We start from the raw sequence: 22,785 nt of genomic DNA, 5'->3' as shown, positions 1-22,785 counted from the left end.
CCAACATGCAGCCATCTTTTTCTGGCAACAGCATTCTGATTTTCCTTTAAGGAAGCGACACACTACACAGATAGACACACACAGACACACACACACAGACACACACACACACGAAGAAAGACTGCAATCTCCTGGGGTGAGCATGTGACCAGCCTGGCCAATCAGCGTGGAATATGCTCACCAGCTACAGTGAGTAGGCTGAGGTTCATTTCTGGGAATTTTGGCAGAACTGTTGAGAAAGAGAGGCTCTCTTTTCATTGGGATTGTTGCTTAGGGATGAAACCAACACAGAGGAGAGCAGACTTGAGAGTGAAACGGCCAATTTCTGATGACTTTGGGACTTTTCTTTGCCAGGTCTACCTTTGGACTTTCCTTTCAGTTATATGAACCAATAAACCTCTGTTCCTTCATAAGCTGGTTAACAACAGAAAGATTCCTGACAGATAGTAACCAGAATCCTGGCTTATGGGTGGGGCCAAGGGGCCTCAGCTGAAGTAGACCAGGCGTGGTGGTGGCAGTGAGGTAGGGGAAGGACAAGACACAATGACTCTACGAGATCCTGGTATTAACTCTCTCTTTCACAGGTATTAGAGGCTGAGTCACTGAAGGATGAACTCACTTACCCAAGGTTGTTCAGTGAGTAATTTAAAGGGTCCAGATTCAATCTCTGGCTTAATAAAACTCCAAAACTCAAGTTGTTTTTACTGAACCACAATGATTCTCAGGGAAGGTCTATAACCAAGAATCAAATCTATATATTGCCCCTTAAACACCAAGAGCATTTTATTGGTGTTGGCTAGGTGGGGCCAAGGACAACCCAGAGTTTCATTCTACTTGAGAGCCAAGTCCAGAATTCTTACCTATGTCCTGATGAATTCAGAAGAGGCATTGCAGCCAGAATGAGGTTTACACAGCATGATGACTTAAGTCCTACTTGCTTCTCCCCTCAGGGCTCCCGACACAGTTTCACGTCCCGTCACCTTGTCAAGGAAAGGGGCTTCCTCGGGAATTCTCCTCGTATTTTCAGGATATGTAGATGGGTTCTTCCAGGAAATTCCAGGTCAGCAAAAGCCCTTTCCAGCATCCCCAGTGGAAAAAGCGGGGACGGCTCCAGTGTCTGTCCGACACCTCGCTGGGAAGCCCCTGTCAAGTGAGGATCCCAAACACGAGGCCCCCAGCCCATCCGTCGGGGACTCTGCCATCTGTGCCCAGCAGGTGGGCAAGTTCACAGGCTCCATTTCCAAGCTCACAGTCTTACCAGGCCTGGAGACAAATGTCAGCGCAGGGCTGTTGCTTTTGACATTTCCAGCTCTGTAAGAAGTCATCTGTCATAGTGCCCTACTACTTGTCCCTGGACCAGACCTGGTGAGTGGACTCCGTTTCCATGGCCAACCTCTGTCAAACCCAATCTGAGCAGCGGCCAGCCCGAGAAACCGGATGCCCAGCTCACTGACAGCTGCCTCCAAAGTGGTCCCTGGACCCGGGACTACTGCCTCCTGGTTCTCCCAGCCAGTGGATCCCGACGTGTAGGAAGCACACCGCTTATGTACCCAAGATCATTTTCAGGGGTAGCCCCACTGCTTTAAATAACCCCAAATCCCACAGTAAAAACGGTGTTCCCTTTCTCCATCCTTCAGATCACCACAGAGGAGCTGTGTTTCGGGGAGGTTTGTCTTTTACAACTCTGTAATGCTTGCTAATCTCCTTTTTTTTTTTTTTGGTTTCTTTGTATGTACTGTATTTGTATAGTTATTTTGTTTACGGCAGTTTTAATTTACAGGAGTGATACTCAGTTTCCATCATAAGCCGAAATACAAAGATTTTAAACGAGCTGATTCACAGACAAATAGTAAGTCGATAATTGCACAGTTTGCAGGGACCGCAGGGGAACAATGATGAGGGTGGTAAACAAATCGCTGACATTTGGCAACTGCTGCTCGCAGCACAGGGCTCCCCACTGGTGTCTTCAATACCACCCCCGCCCCCGCCCCTGGGGCAAATCCACAGGCATCTCTGTCAGGGTCCATATCAAGAGGGTGAGGTTCCGAGAGCTGACACTGCAGCAGCCAGATGGATGCCCCGCCCTCCTGCCTGACCAAGGTCTCCCCTCCTGAGCGTGGGTGGGACCCTGGAACTTTCACACTGAGAAAAAGTGTGGGGCCTGCACCAAAACAGCGGGTGGAATCTTGGGGATCCCCAGGCGCTCTAGGGACCCTTCCTAGGTCAGGAGCTCTAGTCACTAGCACAGAGCAGGTGTGGGCACACAGCCTCTGGGCCTGGGTTATGCCTGGTGCTTTGTGGTTGTTGGAGAACCTCTCATTGAGCCTGGTTGGAAGTTTCAGGTCAGGCCTTGGACCTCCAACATCAGAATCACATATTAAAAATTCAGATCTCCCAGGAGACTCAGGGGCTCTCAAATGGGGCCAAAGATATTTACTGCCAGGAAAATTTGAGAAACACCGTAATGAAAACAAGACTAGCTATAAAGAAACATATCTCTCTCTGTCTCTGTCTCGCTCCTCTATTTCTCTCTATACACAGATCTTCCCCCACAGTGCCTGGAAAAAATAGCCACTCAGTGAGTTTTCTACCCTCCCCCAACCTTTAATTAGAGCCAAACACTAAACAAACATCCCTCAATCAAAAAGTCTTTGTTCATGTAGCAATCCTCTGACAAAAACCACAAAATTCCATAAGAAATCAAATATCCTCTTTGCCCCCTCCTCTCAACCATGAGACAATTCTGTCAGAATCAAATGCAATCAAAATGCAAAAGCTGAAATGGGGTTAATCTCCCCAGACAATTTCACGTCCCTAGAGACCCAAAGATGCGTAGTCTTTATGTGACCTCAAACTCCCTGGACTCAGAAGACCCCAGGAGTGGTCCAACCATCTAACACAGTGCTTCTTCTAAGAGTTCCACTGAGCACTCTCAACCACAGAGGAATGTGAGCTTGTGTTCTGGAAGGTCTAGCACATCTTAGGTTGAGTTTCTCCAGAGCACCTTGAGACAAGGATTTGGGAGCAAGTTGTTTAATTGTGAAGTGACCCAGGGGAGTGGGAGACTGAAACAGAGCAAAAGGAACCAGACAGAGTACCTTAACAAGCAGGTTAACGCTGTGGGCAACTGGGGCTAAAACCTGTTGGAGATTTCCAAGAATGAAGAGAACCTGCCTCTGTCATCCCCCCTGAGGGATGAGGAAGCACGGGAGTTATCCTCCAGTTTCCATCTGTCATTGCTTAAGAGATGCTCTGACAGGCATTGACTCCCTGGCATTTCCACTCGCCCTTCACACAAGCTGAACACATGCCTACAGCAGGAAAAGCCCTCGGGCAGAGTATCACCCATGCTTGTAGGAAGAAGCCATTGGGGTTCCTTGAGAAATTAAAAGTAGAATTACCATATAATCCAGCAATCCCACTTCTGGGCATACATCCAAAGGAAATGAAATCACCGTCTTGATGAGCTACCTGCACTCCTCGTTCTTTGCAGCTTTATTCACAAACAAGTTAAGGAAACAACCCAAATGTCCATCAACAGATAAACAGAAGAAGGAAAACGTGGCCTATGCATACAATGGAATATTACTCAGTCTTTAAAAAGAAGGAAATCCTGCCATTTGTGACAACATGGATGGACATCATTCTACATGAAATTAGTCACAGGAAGACAAGTACCGCATGATTCCTCTCAGATGAGGCATCTAAAATAGCCAAATGTATAGAAGTAGATGATGGAATGGTGGTTACCAGGGGGTGGAGGGAGGAGGATGTGGGAAGCTGTCATTCAATGAGTATAATGTTACAGTTACACAAGATGAGCAAGTTCCAGAGCTCTGCTGCAGACATAGTGCCTACAGTTAACGATAAGCTATTGTACACTTAAAAGTGTTATGCAGGTAGATCTCATGTTAAGCGTTCTTACCACACACGTTAAAAAAAACTAAAAAACAAAGGGACACAAGGACATTTTTGGAGATGATGGATATGTTTATTACCTTGATTGTGGTAATGGTAATATGAGTGTACACATGTGTCCAAACTCATCAAATTGCATACATTAATTATGTGCAGTTTTTTGTATACCAATTATACTTCAATAAAGCTGGAAAGGAAGTCATTGGCTTATACCATAATGGTGAATGCCAGGCAGCTGATGTGCTGAGAGATGTTTAACTACAGGCTCTCTCTCCCAAGCAGAAAAGTCCTGGACTATTGCATTTGCCAATGCCTGTCGTGTAAATCTAACCACCACAGCAATTTCAAGCTACCAATCTGACACCACTGAAAGCAGAGCTAGGAAGATAGAAACACCATTGGCCCCCACGTGTTGGTACAAGACAACTCCAGCACAGACCGACCTGGGAAGGGATCTGGGCAGGGCACCAACAGCATGTCCTATACGTACAGCCAGCGTGCTTTGCTACAGACATAGAGTCTCATGATTTTATGAGACTTCTCCACTCTCCTCTGTGATATGTCAATGTCTGAACATCTTACCACAAAAAAAAAAATGAAATTACTCTCCAAACTTTTTCATTATTTCACACTCTAGGAAGGTATGTCTTGTTTATTACTTTTACATCACCTCTCCCCGCCACAACCCGTCACCATCATACTGGCAAGCACCCATAAGATCAGCGAAAACCCATTTAAGAAGCCAGACTTCAAGACTCCCTCTGTTTGGTCAACCTAACAGTAATGGATATTCTTGTTTTACCCGACTGGCATCACTCCCCCTTCTGATAACAGCCCTTCATTTTCCTTTAAGCACCCATCCCCTACCCCACCTTGAGTCCTCAGACCTTATTTCTTGGCCCTAGCAGCTAGCACATGGCATAGTCCTGGCCAAATAGACCTGGAGAAGGGACAAGGCCCCAGAGGCGCTGATGACACTCTTTGCTTAGAATTATTGGAAAAGAAAATCTCTTCCCGCTGGATTACTAAGCTAGTAGGGTGGAAGCCTGGAGCAGCTGGTAGCCATCCTCCACCATGAGGAAAGAGCCCTCCTGAGAATGAAACCAACACAAAAGAGAGCCAAGTTGAGAGACAGAATAACTGAGTCCTGAGAGCATCATTTGAACCCTTGGATCCAGCTGTGCCTGAGACACTTCCAGACTTCTCCAGTTTTCTGAAGACACTTCTACACTTTTCATTACATGAGCCCATAAAATCACTTTTTAAATGAAGTCCCTTTGATTTGGGGTTTCAGTTACTTGCAACCAAAAGGTTTCTAGCTGATTCACAGATCTGAGATCAAATGAGTTAGTACACATCCCTGCAGCTTTCTCTTCTTGGCCCTAAATAGAGCTCAGTGTCGAAGGAGGAATATGGTTTACTGGAGCTGTGCTCCGTGAGGATGAAAACCAAGCGAAACCCGTCTGTGTAAGCAGTCCAAAGGCACAAAGGGGGTCACTTCAGAATCCGGATGCTCATTTTCTGCTCAATGTTCATCTTCTCTAAGGACTGGGGGAAGATGAGTGATGGTCAAGAGGCTTTAATTCCAAACCTCTATGCTTCCAACTCCTCTCCCAACCCCAAGGTCCCATCATTTCCTGGGAACCACTCTCTTCCTGCCCTCCTCCCTCCAACTTCATCTCCCATATCCATCTGTCCTAGGGACTCCTGATCTCAGCTTCCCTGGCCTGGGGGCATCCTGACCTTGGCGAACTCCAGGAAGGACACAGCTCCATCCCCATCTTCGTCAGCTTCCTGCACCGTGCGGTCAGCGATGCTCTCCAGCTGCTCTTCAGTTACCTGTACCCCGACCATCAGCCGGAGTACCTGGGAGGTAGAGGAAGAGACAGAGACAGCCCTAAAAAGGAGGCACAGGGACTACGAGCACCATCTCCCAAACCTTAGCCACATCACCACAGAAGTTGCTACTAATGTCATAATCCATTCCTCATTCCCTTTTCACCCCATTCCAATCACTTCCCACCATATCCCCCCCCCCGTAAATTCCCCCATTGCTTCTGGATCCAAACCCCCATTTGTCCTTCACTAGCCCACACGCGTCTCAACAATCTGCCCAAGCTCATTTACTCATCCCCAACCTGAGAACCCAACATCCATCTACTTTCCACCCCATTCCCCACCTCATCCTCCAACTATTCCCCAGTCCATCCCCCACTTCATCACATCTATCCCAGAGTTTCTCAGTCTACCACTATCGACATTTGGAACCGGATAACTCCTTGTCATGGGGGTGTCCTGTGTATCGTAAGACGTCTTAGCAGCGTTCCTGACCTCAGCCCACCAGGTGCTAATAGCACCAGCCACCTCTTCGATCGTAACAACCAAAAATGTCTCTAGATATTGCCAGTGTCATTCAAGGGGTAAAATCACCCCCAATGGAGAACAAAATGGTCTATTTCCAGCCTCATACCCAAATGTCCCCCTCCCCATCTCCCAACCAATCCACATTCCAACCCCACCCATTCCCATTTCCCACCCAATATCCCAGTCATCTGCATCTCTCACCCACCAACCGTCCCTCCCATCCCTCACAGCCATTCCATTCAACCACCCCAGCCCGCACAGATCACATCTCTTGCCCTATGTTCTTCCAACCTGGAGCATCTCATGCCTGGAGATCTTTCCATCTCGGTCCAGGTCGTAGAGCTGAAATGCAACTGGAAAGAGAGTGGAGGGGAAGATGAAGGTGGGTCTTCCCTGGCTCTCTTCCCGCAAACGTTCACCTTGTAAGAATGGGGGCTGAGGGAGTCACCAGTGGGCTCACAAAGGGAGTGGGTGGTGCCTGGGGCCTCTCACTGGTGTGGTAAATCTGGGGTCTCTCTTGGGTAGGGGGTTGCTACAAACTCACAGCGAAGTTTGTTCATTCTGCTGTTGAGGGGTTCAGGTTCCTTAGGGTCCCGGTTTCCGTTGTCCTCATCATCTACAGGTCGAAAATGAGCCAGGACTCTGACAAAGCCTGGGAAATCCACTCGCAGACTCCTGGGGAAGGGGGTGGGGTGGGGGATGGAGGCGAACAATGGAGGAGAGGTGGTCACCTCAGCTTTCCCTCTGCCTCCGTCCCTAACTTCCCCCCAACAAGCTTTCACTCCCATCTCCCCATCCCCGACGATGCTCACCCGTCAGGGAAGAAACTGTCTATAATGCGGTCTCCCAGGGGGTTCACTGCCAGCGCCCCAATCTGCTGCAGATCCACGCGGCTGTAAAGTCGGAGTTCAAAGGGGGTGGGGCAAAGACGGAAGGTGGTCAAGGTGAGGAAGGGATCAGAGAGACAGGCGGGAGGTCAAAGGTGGCAGCCCCCGCTCACCTCAGGTAGCCCTTCTCGTTCCTGTCCAGCGCCTGAAACCGGTGGTAGAGGCGGATCAGACTGGCCTGCGAGACTGCGGAGGGAAGGCGGACGGTGAGGCCCCGAGGACGCTGGGTGTGCGCCCGGACCCCCGAGCGCCCTCCATCCAGAAGGCGGCCGCGGGAGGGGGCGGGGGCGCGGAGGGCTGGCTGGAACTGGGGCTCCACCCGGGTCCCCGGGCCAAACGGGCCGGGTGGGGACGGGCGGGATGAGACCAGCGCGATCCAGGAGACAGAGGGACCAAGGACCCCCTCCATCCGCCTGCGGCTCTGCCGTCTGCCTCGATCCCAGCCCGAGGCCACCCGGGTGCCCCTAAGCCCGGAGCCGGGCCCCTGGATGAAAGCGCGCCCGCCCGCGCCCCCGGATGCGCGAATCTTCTAGACCCTCCCGACCCCGAGGCCCCCACCGGCGCGCCCCGCGCCCCGCCGGGTCCCCGGACGCCGCGCGCCGCTCTCACAGCCGGTCTCCCGCCGGATGCTGTCCACGTCGGGGATCCTGGCGGCGTGGGAGCTGCGGGAGCCCATGGCGGAGCTGCGGCGCGGCCGGCGTCCTCCTCGTCCGCCTCCCGGGCGCCTCCGCCCCGGGGCCCCGGGGCCGAAGGCCACAGCCCTGGCGGGGAGCCAGGCTCGTGAACCCCGGCGTTCCTCGCCTCCCACCCGCGACCCGGGCGAATAGAAAACCGTGCCCAGGGCGGCGGGGTCAGCGGGGCGGGCGCGAACAACGGGCGGCTTCATCCCGAGACTCCGAGGCCGGGCCGGGAGGGGCTGCGCAGGGCCGGGTCCGCGTTCCCACGCGCGCCCGGGCCCCGACCCACCTCCTCCGGCCGGGCCCGGCCTCCCAGCCCCTGGCCCTCCCGGGTCCCGCTGAGCAGGCTCGGAGGTCCCGACCTTCTTTGTCTGGAGACAGAATCCAAGCCCTTCTGGGAAGGGGTGGCAGGTGGGGAGGGGAGCTAGATGCATGCGTCCTAATCCCTGATGGCCCCAGCGTGGAGCCCCCTCCCCAGGCAGGACGGCGGGGAGGTAGAGGCGCTGAGGGACTCACCGAAAGAGCGGGAGCGGGAGCGGGCAGAGTCGTGAGGCGCCGAGTGAGGGCTGTTTTACGTGGAGGAAGCACTGGGTTTGGAGCACTTGGGTTGGAATCCCAGCTATGCTACTGACTCTGGACAAGTCAGCGGATCTTTATTTCATCTCTTTTGTTTGGTCCAAATAGCTGTTGTTGTTTAATTGAGTGAATGCTCCAAAATCAGGAGATTGACCCCAAAATCCCAAATTCCTGGCTTCTGAGAAATCAGAAGGTCTGACACCACTCGGCCAGTGTTCCTGCCTGCATCACTGAGCTGCAGCTGGGGAACAGCCGCCGTGTTTAGGTGGGGCATCCAGGTCGGTCCACTTGCCACAGTCCCCACCCAGCTCAGTTGCTCTCTTATAAACCCTGTCGGCTTTGGTAGAAGTTCCAGACGGGGACTGACTTAGACCTCTGATCAGCCCTCAAGCACCATGGGAATCCACACGCAGCCTGAGGGAGGGTGACAAACCTCACTGTGACCAAACTTAATGTAATAATAATGAGAACAACCATAAGAGGTCTCATTTTTTTGAGCCCTCACCATGGGCCCTGCACGTTGCTGAGCACTTGAAGTGTATTAGCTCCCATGCTTGCTAGACTACCGTCTTCCCACTTTCTGTGAAGGAGGCTGCCATCACATAAAATAATCGTGAACTATTTTAAAGGATGTATCCTCAAAGGGGGCCACATCTCCCCAAGGGAACAGAATATCTTACTCTTTTTATATATGAAGCACAAATATAGAGATACATAGCAGATCTGTAGTATTAAAATTTCATGGGAGAAGAATGATTAGGGGAAAAAGTCTAACAACACTCCTTAAGTTGAGGTGATGATGAAAAAAATGTTGAGAAACTCAGTTGTAAGGGAACAAGCAAGTTTTGCATCTCTCATTACCCCGTCTCCCCCCATAATAGTCACACATAGACACAAGTTTCCCAGGGGGTGAGGGGCAGAAATGCAAGCCATTCATTACAAGGGTTCAAGTTCATGCTCACCCTGGAGAGAGAGAAACTGGAGAAACAATCAATCCTCCAGCCCCAGGCAGAGTCTCACATCAGATAAGTCTTGAAAATATTGATCTGAGAAGTGCTTGCTTCACTTTGAGATACCCCAAGGATTAGACAACTGGCATAAAGAATGCTTGATTTCCTTTCATATGCCCCCCAAGGACTAGAGCACGCGGGAAACCATGCTGTTCCCTAATGGAGCCCAGCAGCCACTCCAGTGCCTCACTGGGAGTGTAGTTCGGGTTAGGTTCTGAACCTAGGAGGGGATGAGAGTCCTTGAGATGCTGCAATAATCACCCGGGGCCAACGTGGGATGCTGATCTTGGAAAGAGTTCATCTCTGAGTCAGCACTATACTCAAGTGAATCAGGCCAGAGAGTAATTAACAACTTGCATGCACGCAGTATCACAAGCCAACAGGAAAACGCTATGCTAGAACCCATCCCTGCTTTATGCGCACAAGTGGCTTTTAAATCAACTTCACGATATACGTGCACATCTTTCCAGGGCATTTAAAGGGGAAATGCTTTCATTTGCAGACTCTGTTGAATTGGATTCAGGCTGAACATTTGTTTGTTGCTTTTAAGGTACAGAAAAGTTGCTAGACTTTCATGATGAAGCAATACTGAGGTTCAACTGAGAAAACGCAGATGCAAGAATAGTAGGGAAAATATAGCACAATTCAATAACAATGACAAATAATCCAATTTTTTGCAATGTTCTCAATGAGTTTAATATCTTAATATATATTAGAGTTCTTTTTCCCCCATAAAATTGCAGGCTCCCTAAGGGTTGAGGGCATATAAGACATATGAACAAGGCCAGACATCTGAGAAGTCCAAATATCTGTCTTCTCATGCTGAAAACTCAGGCCAAGTCTTGACCAAGTTCCACTGCCTTCGTCCTGCAAGTGAAATTTGGTTAGTTTTTCAAATTAAGCTTTTCAGTTTGTCAGCTTAGCAGGGAGCTTGTCAGTTCCAAACTTGTCTTTCTAGCAATAATCAAGTTACACTCCACACAAGGTGGCCTGTTTCCTGAGTTATTTCATTAGAATCTACAGATATTTGCAGGGAAAGAGTCAGCACAGCATATGTCAAAACAGGCTGCACCTTTGGGAAAGAGTAGGGCTGGGGTGTACAAGTGTGGGTGGAAAGAGCAAGACGATGCCCCTGGAAGATACTAGCTCCAGACTTGTGTAGTTGGGAGCAATGATCTTCATGCACTAGACTTTCAGAGGTGTGCCTGGAGAGGAGAGTGGATTACAGCTGAACTTGATTGTCACCAAGGGACAGTTGAGAATTTCAGACAGCTGTGGGTCTTGGAGCAGCCTGATGCAAGGGAAATACACAGAAAAGTCCCCTCCAAGAAGTTTAATTCAAAAACAAACATGCACCCCAATGTTCACAGCAGAACGATATACAATAACCAAGACATGGAAACAATGTAAATGTCCATCCACAGAGGACTGGATAAAGAAGATGTGGTGTACACACACACACACACACACACACACACATATACATACATACATACATACATATAATGGAATAGTACTCAGCCATAAAAAGAATAAAATAATGCCCTTTGAAGTGACATGGATGGATCTGGAGATTGTCATTCTAAGTGAAGTAAGCCAGAAAGAGAAAGAAAAATATCATATGATATCATTTATATGTGGAATCTAAAAAAGAAAAAAGAAGATACTAATGAACTTATCTACAAAACAGAAATACTCACAAACCTAATAAACAAACTTAAGGTTACTGGGGGGAAAAGGGTGGGAAAGGATAAATTGAGAGTTTGAGCTTTGCAGATATTAACTACTATACATAAAATAGATTTTTAAAAAGTTTCTTCTGTATAGCACAGGGAATTATGTTTAATATCTTGTAGTAACCTATAATGAAAAAGAATATGAAAATGAATACATGCATGTATATGTATGACTGAAACATTATGCTGTACACCAGAAATTGACACATTGTAACTAACTATACTTCAATAAAAGAGAAGTCCTCTCCAAGACTGCTTTCCTGGTTAGGATAAGGTTCAGCTGCTGTAACAAATGGCAAATAGAAGTCTACATCTCTCTCACATTTGGGTCTGGAGGCAGACAATCCAGGGCTGGTCTGGCAAGGCTTCTAGGGAACTCCTCTCCTTTGATGCTCTGTCATTCCAGGGAAGTTGCCCTCATCCAGGATGGATACGGGTGAGGATGGACCTCCAGCCTCAGAACTCACGTTTCCAGCAGCAGGACAGAGGGAGAAGCAGAAAAAAAGGGCCTGTCTCTCCCTCCTAGGAAATATCCTAGGAGTCATACAAGTTGCTTCCCATTCTATCCTGGAGAAAGAGCTTAGTCCCACAACCAGTCTAGCTGCAGAGGAGGCTGGGCACTTCTGTAGCCTTGGGTGCCCTGTGCCCAGCTAAAATTTGGGGGTGCCAAATAACTCAATTTTTAAATGAGCAAAAAAAAAATCTTAAGTTGACATTTCTCCAAAGAAGATATGCAAGTGGCCAAAAAGCACATAAAAATATGCTCAACATCATTAGTCACCAGGGAAATACAAATAAAACCACAATGAGATTTCACTTCACACCCACTAGACTGGCTAGAATTAAAAAAACAAAAACAAAACAAGGGGAAAATAACAAGTCGTGGCCAGGATGTGGAGAAATTGGAAGCCTCATGCATTGCTGGTAGAAATGTAAAATGGTGCAGCTGCTGTGGAACCGTTTGGAGATTTCCCAGTAAGTTAAACAGAATTACCATATGAGCAACTCCACTCCTAGGTATGCATCCAAAAGAATTGAAAACGGGTGTTCAAACAAAAACTTGTGCGTGAATGTTCATAGCATTATTCACAGTAGCTAGTATCCAATCCAAAATGTCCACAGCTGAATGGATAAACAAAATGTGATATAGCCATACAGTGGAATACTATTCAGCCACAAAAAGGAATGGAGTGCTGATACAGGCCACAACACAGATGAACCTTGAAAGTAAAATAAACCAGTCACAAAAGACCGCATATAACATGATTCCATTATAACATGAAATGTCAAGAATAGGAAAATCTATAGAGACAGGAAGTAAATTAGTGGTTGCTTAGAGCTAGAGGAGCCAGGGGAGTTATAGATAAAGGGCACAAGGTTTATTTTTGAGGTGATGAAAACGTTCTATAATTGACCGTGGTGATGGTTACACATATCTGTGAATACACGAAATCTGCTGAATTGTACACTTTAAATGGTGAATTGTATGCTATGTGAGTTATATCTCAATAAAGCCATTTAAAAAAGAAAAACAAAAACCCAAGAATATCCAGGAAAGCTCTGGAAAGTAAAAAGTAATGAGGGCAAACTAGTTCTAACAGGTTTTTAAATGTACTATAAAGTTACAATAATCTGTGTGGTAATAGTCCTGACTAGACAGACAAGAAACAGACAAGAAAGTCAGAAATAGATCCAAATATATATGGGAATTTGGCCTGTGATAAAAGTGGCATTTCAAATAGTGGGGGAAATGTGGATTACTCAACAAATGTCATTTGGAACATCTGTCTTTGGGGGGAAAAATAAAGCTGTACCCCTGCCTTCTTATACGAAAATTAACTCCAGATAAAATAAAGGTTTAAATGCAAAATGAAACAATACAATACGGAAGAAATCTTAGATTTTGTTACAATCTTGAACTGGAGTAGGCCTTTCTAAACATGAAACAATGCACAGAAGCCACAGAGGAAAAAAAAAATTGGCAAGTTTGTCTATGTGAAAATTAGAATCTCTGTAGAGATGAGATATAGATATTAATACAGCCCTCAAAGCCAAAAAGAAAAACAGGAAAAATATTCACAGTCTATATAAAGATAAAAGATAATTTCCTTAGAATACAAAGATATCTTAAAAATCAAAAGGAAAACATAACAACAAAAAGGAAAACCAAAAAAACCCTACAATTTTCTCATTAGAAAAAAATGAGATAAGATGTGAAATAGAAATGGCAAAAAGCATAAAAAGATGCCCAATCTCACAAAGTTTAAAAGTACACATTAAAACAAGAGACTATTTGTGTCTTTGATGTGGTCCAGACGACCAGGATACAGGTCATGAACATCAAGGAGGCAAGGCTCATATCTTGCAGGGTTTTGCAGAGCATTTTAGGCCACAAGTTTAAGCTGAAGTGTGATAGGACATCATGGTACTGCTTTAAGCTGGAGAATGCGATAACCCAGTTTCTGTTTTAATAACATCACAAGAATCTCTCTGGCTGTTATGTAGACGTAACTGGGGCAAAGCGGAAGCTGGGAGACTACTGCAGCAATGCAGGTGAAAGATGACGGTGGATCAGGGTGTTAGAAGTGGAAGTGGTGAGAAAGGGCCAAATCTGGGTCCTATTTTGAAAGAAGAGTCCGCAAGATTTGCTCATGTATTGGATGTAAGGTGTGAGAGACAGAGGAGTCAAGGATAATTCCAAGGTTTTGGTGCCAAAAACTGGAAGGCGCCGTTAGCTGACATGGTAAATAGAGAGAAAGGGGAACATTTCAAAGGGAGAACATTTAAAAGTTCTTAAGCTGCTTGTCATACATCCTAATAAAGATATTATAAATAGCTCACTGGATATGAGAGTTTGGATTTCAAGAGAGCAGTTGGGACAAAGGTCATGCAATTGCTATCTTGTGTTTTTATTTTCACTCATCTCAAAGCATTTCCTAGTTTCCTCTGTGATTTAGTTGACCTATCGATTGTTTGAGGGTGTTGTTCAGTTTCTACATATCTGCTAATTTTCCTGTTTTCCTCCTCTTGCTGATTTCTAGTTTCATTCTGCTGTAGTCAGAAGGGATACTTTGTATGATTTCAATATTTTTTAATGTACTGAGACTTGTTTTGTGGACTAACATACGATTTATCCTGGAGAATGTTCCACGTGCACTTGAGAAGAATGTGTATTCTGTGCTTGTCGGGTAGAGTGATGCCCCCTTTTCTTGAAAACTGCCCTTGGTCGGAAAGGAGCCACCCCTTCTGAGAGGTAACACACACACGCAATCCCGAGCTGAGCTTAGCCAGGGGCACGCTGGCCAGTCCCTTTGCCTCCAGATGGGACTGGCTCTGCGGTAAATCCGTGCTCCCAGCTTCTCTGAAGGCTCAGAAGGAAGCTGCCTTCCTTCAGCCGCAGTCTTGCAGAGTTTGGATTCTCTGCCCAATCCTGCTTCCCTCGCTTCCTCAATAAATCAGTTGAGCAAGAGTCCCTGCCTGTGGTCCTGCTTCCAGGGAACTTGGCCTCACACAGTAACTTCTAGAACAGAAAAGCGAGACTGGACAGGGAGCGGGTATAAGGAGAGAGAGGAAGACAAAGGAGAGGGTGCGGTTTCCTTAAAAAATTGAAAATAGACTTACCCTATGATCCAGCAACTCCACTCCTGGTCATATATCCAGAGGGAACTCTAATTTGAAAAGATACATGCACCCCAATATTCATAGCAGCACTATTTGCAATAGCCAAGGCATGGAAACAAACTAAATGTCCATCAACAGATGACTGGATAAAGAAGATGTGGTATAGTTATACAATGGAATACTGTTCAGCAATAAAAAAGAATAAAATAATGCCATTTGCAGCGGCATAGATGGACCTGGAGATCGTCATCCTAAATGAAGTAAGCCAGAAATAGAAAGAAAAATACCATGGGATATCACTTATATGTGGAATCTCAAAAAAGAACACAAATGAAATTATTTATAAAATAGATACAGACTCACAGACAGAAAACAAACTTCTGGTTACCAGCAGGGAAAGAGGGTGGGGAGGGATAAATTGGGAGCTTGGAATTTGTCGGTAGTAACTACTATATATAAAATAGATCAACAATACAGGGAAAAGGCATAGCTCAGTGGTACAGCATGTGCTTAACATGCACAAGGTCCTGGGTTCAATGCCCAGTACCTCCATTAAAATAAATAAATAAAATAAATAAAAACTTACTTACCTCCCCCCAAAAAAGAGTAATTAAGGAATAAATAAAAATTTTTAAAAATAGATAAACAACAAGGTCCTACTGTACAGCAGAGGGAACTATATTCAATGTCTTATAATAGCCTATAATGAAAAGGAATATATATATACACATAACTGAATCACTATGCTGTGCACCAGAAATTAACACAACATTGTAAAATGACTGTACTTCAATTAAAAAGAGTTAATTAAGACTGAGGCCATTCTCCCCATCTCTCCATTGAACCCCGCATCCTTCAGGCACCCCAAGGACACATCTGGGATAGCACCCAAGGCTTGGTCACTGGCATTCCTGGACAACAGTGAGGCTTCTCCTGATGGCTCCCATCCCCCAGTCCTCATTCCTAGTGGTAATGCTGCGGCATTACTCTTTCCTGGGACTCTTCCAGAGATGCTAATGCACACACAAGAAAGGATGTGTGTATACGTCGGAGTTCCTCCTGAGAGAAAGGAATCTGTTCCAGGAGCCTCCCCCAGTGGATCTCCCCACACAGCTCACTGGCTGAGATGACATCACGTGCTCATCCTAAACAAAAACACCAGCAAAGGAAATGTGCCCTTCTGGCCGCACATTAGAACCACCTGGCTTTTTTTTTTTTTTTAATACCAGATGCCTGGTCCCCAACTTAGGCCAATCAGGAAAAGATACAGGAAAGAGAGCAGAAGTGAAGGACAAAATGGGTGGGAAAAGTGAGGAATGAGAGGCTGGGAGAGAAGTAGCAGTAAATATGCCCCATCCTCTGGTGGACTTGAACGACAGTTCTCCCCAGGAAACGACTCCTCCTATTTATTCATTTGAGAAATATTTACTGAGCAGGCATGTGCTGGATGAGGGGGGTTGAGCTGGGAATAAAACAGACACGGTCCTGGCTGTGTGCTTTTTTCATTTAATATTATATGGCTTATATTCAGCCATATTGATGCAGTCCCTGTAATTCATTGTTTTGGCTGCTAATATTCATGGTGTGACTATCCTGCAGGTTGTTCATCCACTCTCCCATCGATGAACATCCAGATTTTAATTCTTCTGAGCAATGCTGGTACAAACATCCTTGTCAACATTCCCAGTTGTGCACAGGCAGCAGTTCTTCCTGATGAAGTTTTTCTTGGTGAAGTTGAATTTGTGAATATTCAACTTGAGGGGTTAAAACCAAACTCTTCTCCAAAATATTGGATATAATTTTATACTACCATCAGCATTGTCTAAGCATTCTACACATTTATAATCCAAATGCTCAAGACTTGTTGAAAGCAAATTAAATGATTAGAGAAAAGGAGTTTTAGTGTCAGGGTCCAAGGAATCCCATGGAAACCTAGAGCAGGAGTCAGCTCCCCAGTAACCTGGCCCTCTCTCTCTGGGAGCAAATCATCTCCCATCTCTGCTTTTCCTCTTCTGGGCATCCTCCCTTCCCTCTGCAGGTCAGCATCCTCTGAAAGGCTCCTGTGTTCTGTCTCTTCCATAATTTAGACTTGCCCTTGACTTTGGGTTGCATGGCATCAGCTCTGGCCCACATCCTTCAGTAGATCAGAACTCCAATGGCCCCAAATTTTCCTTTCACTAATTCAGATTTTAAGGCTTAGTTGGGGTCAGGTATCCATGCCTGGTCCACTCAGCTGTGGCCGAAGAGTCTTGGTCACTTTAAGGCAAACATGACTCCCTAGGTCCACACTTTTTGCAGGGACTGTGAAGGAAATGCCAAAAAAAGAATTACAGGTGCGACATGCACCGTGAATGTGTTTCCATGTTGACCTTTGCTCTCCCTAAACCACAAGAGTCACGCCGCATACACATTGCCAGTTAGCCTCACGCAAATACACTAGTAATTCCTCCCTCAGCATCAGAAGGCATGAGGCAAAGAATTTCACATACTATCTCATCTTACCATGTAATTCTTCCATGCTAAGAATTCAGGGAAACAGACTCTCTCAGTCCAACACAAGAGACTGCCCTTAGGCAGGAAATTCAGTTCCAAAATCCACATGTAATTTAAAAGGCAAGTGCAGGCAAAATTGCAAACTACCATGAAACTCAGTCTGTGGGTTTGTGTTTATCTACCACCTTGTACCATAACCCCTACATCTAATTGAATGATACATGTCTTATGATGAGATAATCAGAGCGCTGTGCACTCTCTGATGAATGCTCTTCCTCAGCTCATGCCAACACCACTTAAACTATTATTTTTCCTCTTTTCTGCATAATTGGATTCAAATAAGTCAAATAAACATGCATTTGATGCAACTCCAGTGAATCAGAATCTAAACACTTAACAAGCATCTTTATTCTCATGGGAAACTCAAGAAAACCACATAATCTAGCACTTGGTACTTTTCATGCCTTGAGATGTTAGGTAATAATGTTACAAAACCATCACAATTAGCAAGATATTTAAAAAACCAAGCATCCAATTGAACTGTAGTCTCATGAAGACAAATGCAAATTAAAAGTACCCTGAGATATCATTTTTGATTTTTGATACTGGAAAAAAAAATCCAAACGTTGGATAAACACTACTGGTGTGCCTATAGGGAAAATAAACACTCTTGTCCAATACAAGTGGGTGCGTTGATTGGTGTAACTTCTGTGAAGGTCATGTGAGCGCTGTTAATCAAAGTTATTCATTTATACACTCCTGAGCCAGCATTCAACATCTAAAAATTCACCCTACGAATACATTTGCACACTTGTAAAATGGCATATACACAAGATTACTTCATGCAGCATTGTTTTTTCCAGGAGAAAAAAAAAACTGGAAACCACCCACGTGTCATCAGGCTAAATAAAGTACAGGACCACGAAACTGTAAAAACTAAACAAAACAAAACAAAAACAAACAAAAAACTTCTGACAAACTGGTATGAAGAGATTGTCAAGATAGATTGAGTTTAAAAAGCGAATTGCAGAACAGGGTGTATCACTCTAAATAAATAAGCTATCTTTTCTGTGAAAAGATGAGAGAATACAAAAATATATATATGTACATATATATTCATATTTGCTTAAGCAAATCTTTTTTTTATTGAAGTATAGTCAGTTACAATGTGTCAATTTCTGGTGTACAGCACAATGTTTCAGAATACTTTTTCTTTTTGATGGAGGTACAGGGGACTGAACCCAGGACCTCCTGTGTGCTAACCACACACTACCACTCAGCTTTATTTACCCTCCCCCTTATCTTTGCTTAAGAAAATCTTGAAGATACTTAAGAAACTAATCAAAGTGGTGACCTGGGAGGTGAGAAGACACAGTGCAACTTAGGTGGATGGGAGCTAGCAGTTGAAGGGGGACTTTTCATTTTATACCTTTTCATCTGGTTAGACCGTATTCCCTATTCAAAAATTAAAATCAGAAAAAAAATTTCTGTGAGATGATGTTGTAATTTTGATTTGCATTTCCCTGATATTAGTGATGTTGAGCAACTTTTCATGTTCCTGTTGGCCATCTGCATTTCCTCTTTTGGAAAAATGTCTGTCCAGTTCTTCTGCCCATATTTTAAATTGATTGTTTGTTTGCTTTTTAATTGAAGTAGAGTTGATTTAAAATGTTGTATTAGTTTCCAGTGCACAGCATGGATGGACTTGGAGGGCATTATGCTAACAGAAATAAGTCAGACAGAGAAAGACAAATACTGTAAGATACCACTTACATGTGGAATCTAAAAAAATACAGCAAACTAGTGAGTATAACAGAAAAGAAACAGACTCACAGATGTAGAGAAGGAACTTGTGGTTACCAGTGGGGAGAGGGAGGAGGGAGGGGCAAGATGGAGGTGGAGGATTAAGAGGTACAAACTCTCAGGTATAAAATAAGCTACCAGGATGTATTGGACAACATGAGGAAAGTAGCCAATATTTTATAGTAACTATAACTATAACTATAACCTTTAAAAATTGTGAATCATTATATTGTATACATGTAACATATAACATTGTACATCAACTATACTTCAGTTAAAAAAATATGATATTGTAAAATAAACAAATTTTTAAAAAGCTAAAGCTCTAAACAGTTCTTAGAAACAATGAACAGTACATATATGTAAATTTAAAAAAATAAGTGCATTATGTTGTATATATGTATTTACATGCAATATATTATATATGTGCAGTCAAATGGTATCGATTTTGCCTGATAAAACTGAAAAATGAAAAAGAGAAAAAAATTTAAATTCAACTGTAAAAAGGAAAAAAAATCTAGCAACCAGAACATGAAAATAACCTGAGAGCAAAATATTTTGTACCATGAAACAAACAACATTTTATTTTAAAAGTGTATTTCATCCTTAATGCTTTCATCCGTAATTCTCTTGAAACTCAGTATAATTATACCGAGTGAAAGAAGTCAGACTCCCTCCAAAAGATGTATGTCATTTATGTTAAACGCCACAAACTGCGAACTAATGTACAGGGACAGAAGGCAGATTGGAGGGATAGGAGAGCAGAAAGGGTGGGAAGGAGCATTACAAAGAGACACTGGGTTGGGGTTGTAGCTCAGTGGTAGAGCACACGCCTCGTACGCATGAGGTCTTGGGTTCAATCCCCAGTACCTCCACCAAAAATAAGTAGATAAACCGAATTACCTACTCCCTCCAAATTAAATTTAAAAAAAAACAAAACAAAGGGACACGAGGAAACTTTGGGGTGTCATGGTTCTATTTACTTTCTTGATTGTGTAATGGTTTCATGGGTGTATACATATGGCCAGACTTACACAGAGTTGTGCACTTCTAATATGTGCAGTTGATGGTCAACTACATCTCAAAAAAGCATTCTTAAAAGGTATTCTCGAGTGGAGGGTACAGCTTAGTGGCAGAGTGCTTGCTTAACATGCACGATGTCCAGACTTCAACCCCCCGTACCTCTGGTAATAAATAAATAAACCTAATTACCTCTCCCCAAAGAAGTTATTCTCAGCATTTTCTCTATATTTAATTTCAATTTTGTTATGTTTTATAGTATATTCATCTGTAATATTAGGACAGGAATTGTGTATATAATTTAGCAATTATGCTACATATGTTTGAGGGTGCGTATTCGAAAACTTTCTCATTGCGAGAGGTGTGTGATCACAAACGCATGGGAACCACGGGGTGAAGCCAGGGGTCAAACCCAATCAGAGCGGCAAAGCCCACACTTGTAACCGCTACACTCTACTGCCCCCTGCTGTACGTAGGTTTTGTAGCCACCCTTAACCTCTAGACCAGCTCTCACCGCTCTAATGACGAGGAAAGACAAATCCAGGGGCCAAGGATGTTTATCAAAGATCTACCTAGAACCAAACTCTTCTCTTTTTCACCTTTTGAAAATTATTCTTATTTTTTATTGAAGTGCAGTAGATTTACAATGTTCGTTTCAGGTGTACAGCAAAGCGATTCCGTTGTATGTACACATACATACATACATTTTTTTTCCATTTCATTTCCATTATGGCTCATTACAAGGAATTGATTATAGTTCCCTGTGCTGTACAGTAGGTCCTTGCTGCTTATCCACTTCATAATCTATCCCTCCCCCAGCTTCCCCTCGGCAACCAGTTCATTTTCTATGTCCGTGGGTCTATTTCTTAGAACAAAACTCTTCTAAACCAAACACACACACACACACTCACACGCATACACATATACAGATGCATACACACATACACACATATACCATGCATACATATATACATACATGTACACTCACACATTTACATTCACACAATACATACATACACACACTATACAAACATACAACATGCACCCATGCATTCATACACACTCCTACACACAAATACAGACATGCGCACACACATATGCATACACACACGTATTCACATACACTCACACATGCACACACATATACACACTCACACACATACACATATACACACACTATTCAAACACACATACAACACACACACCCATGCATACATACACACTCATACCAACACACACATACACTTATACACATATACACATGCATACACACTCATGTATACGCATACACACACATGCACACACATATGTACACACACTCACACATATCTGTACACACACACACCCAGCAGGAAGCAGCTCCAGATCTCTCTACCACACCAGCCTCAAGGGAGATAAGGAGGAATCATTCAAAGCTATGAATGAAGGAAAAAAAAAACGAAATAATCTGGCCAAAGTCCGAACTGCAAAAGCTTTCCACTTGGAGGACAGGGATGGAGAGGAGTCTTGGACTCCCCTAGAGGCCAGCAGTCCCCTTCCTCCTTTCCCAGGGTAACTCAAAGACTTAAAACCAAGCCTCCTATCAGGCAGGGGATGCCAGAAAATGTAACTGTAAAAATTATTCTTACAGATGGTTGCAAGAAGGAACTGGGGTGAGGGGAGGAAAGAAACAGATGAAGGGGATGAAGAGGTACCAACTCCCAGTTGCAAAATAAAGAGTCATGGGTATGAAATGTACAGTGCGGGGAACACAGCCAGTAAATATGCGCTACCTTTGTGTGGTGACGTATCGTAACTCGATGTACTGTGGTGATCATTTTGAAATGTATAGAAGCACAGAATCACTGTGTTATGTAACAGGAACTAACATCGTGTTGTAGGTCAGTTATACTTCAAAAACAAGCTCATAGAAAAAGAGATCAGATTTTTGATTATCAGAGGGGGAGGGGAGCTGAAGAGAGGAATTGGATGAAGGCAGTCAAAAGGTACACACTTCCCGTTATAAGATAAATAAGTACTAAGGATGCAATTTACAACATGGTAAATATAAGTAACTCTGCTGTATGTTATATATGAATGTTGTTAAGAAATTCTGAGTTCTTACAACAAAAATGTTTTTCTATTTCTTTAATTCTGTATTTATACAAGATGATGGATGTTTGCTAAGCTCATTGTGATAATCATTTCATGAGGCATGTAAATCAAATCATTATGCTGTACATCGTAAACTTATACAGTGCTGGATGTCAGTTACAACTCAATAAAACTCAAAGAATATGAAGATTTTTTTAAAGTTGTAGCTTCCACAATTGAAAGAAAAAAATACTATTAACAAAAAAAATCATTCTGGCCATAGTCTGAGAGCTGCTCCCAGTAATCTCAGAGAGAAGCCCACAGTCAGGTAAGAATCTCACAGGTGCTTCTTAACTGTTGCTCCCAAGGATGCCTAAAATGGGTAATCTAGGGGAGTGGGTATAGCTCAGTGACAGAGCGCATGCTTAGCATGCACAAGGTCCTGGGTTCATTCTCCAGTATCGTCATTTAAAAAAGAAGAAGAAATAAAATAAAATAAAATAAATAAAATAAAATAACATAGGTGAGCTCATTGCTTCAAACCACGTCACACAATGACACATGCCCAAAAACTCACTTCCAATCCAGTTCCCATCTCAAATTCCAT

The 22,785-nt window shown here is 44.2% G+C and overlaps 1 protein-coding gene and 1 non-coding gene across 2 annotated transcripts; one reads left to right on the top strand and one right to left on the bottom strand.

Annotated features, from left to right (window-relative positions):
- Nucleotides 1–5,315: 5,315 nt before the first annotated feature.
- CHP2 (calcineurin like EF-hand protein 2) lies at nt 5,316–7,894 on the bottom strand. Its single transcript, XM_072942097.1, has 7 exons — nt 7,779–7,894; nt 7,283–7,355; nt 7,095–7,175; nt 6,827–6,957; nt 6,574–6,635; nt 5,662–5,784; nt 5,316–5,466 (listed from the first exon to the last, which is right to left on the bottom strand). Exons 1-7 carry the CDS (start codon nt 7,843–7,845, stop codon nt 5,413–5,415), a joined length of 591 nt encoding a protein of 196 aa, XP_072798198.1. The 5' UTR covers nt 7,846–7,894; the 3' UTR covers nt 5,316–5,412.
- Nucleotides 7,895–19,888: 11,994 nt separating this feature from the next.
- TRNAT-CGU (transfer RNA threonine (anticodon CGU)) lies at nt 19,889–19,960 on the top strand. Its single transcript has one exon. It is a non-coding gene; the product is annotated as a tRNA-Thr (tRNA).
- Nucleotides 19,961–22,785: the final 2,825 nt, after the last annotated feature.

The sequence above is a fragment of the Vicugna pacos genome, chromosome 18 (genome assembly GCF_048564905.1).
Source record: "Vicugna pacos chromosome 18, VicPac4, whole genome shotgun sequence".
Lineage (NCBI taxonomy): Eukaryota > Metazoa > Chordata > Mammalia > Artiodactyla > Camelidae > Vicugna > Vicugna pacos.
The sequence above is the reverse complement of the archived record's forward strand: the minus strand, read 5'-3'. Positions and strand labels throughout refer to the sequence as shown.

What these genes read in the sequence shown, in the direction of transcription:
- CHP2 (XM_072942097.1), bottom strand. Translation starts at nt 7,845, where the DNA reads ATGGGCTCCCGCAGCTCCCACGCCGCCAGGATCCCCGACGTGGACAGC. An exon ending in CAGAATGAACAAACTTCGCT is followed by an intron (nt 6,636 to 6,826) that starts GTGAGTTTGTAG and finishes CTCTCTTTCCAG; the next exon opens with TTGCATTTCAGCTCTACGAC. An exon ending in CCAGGCATGAGATGCTCCAG is followed by an intron (nt 5,785 to 6,573) that starts GTTGGAAGAACA and finishes TCTACCTCCCAG; the next exon opens with GTACTCCGGCTGATGGTCGG.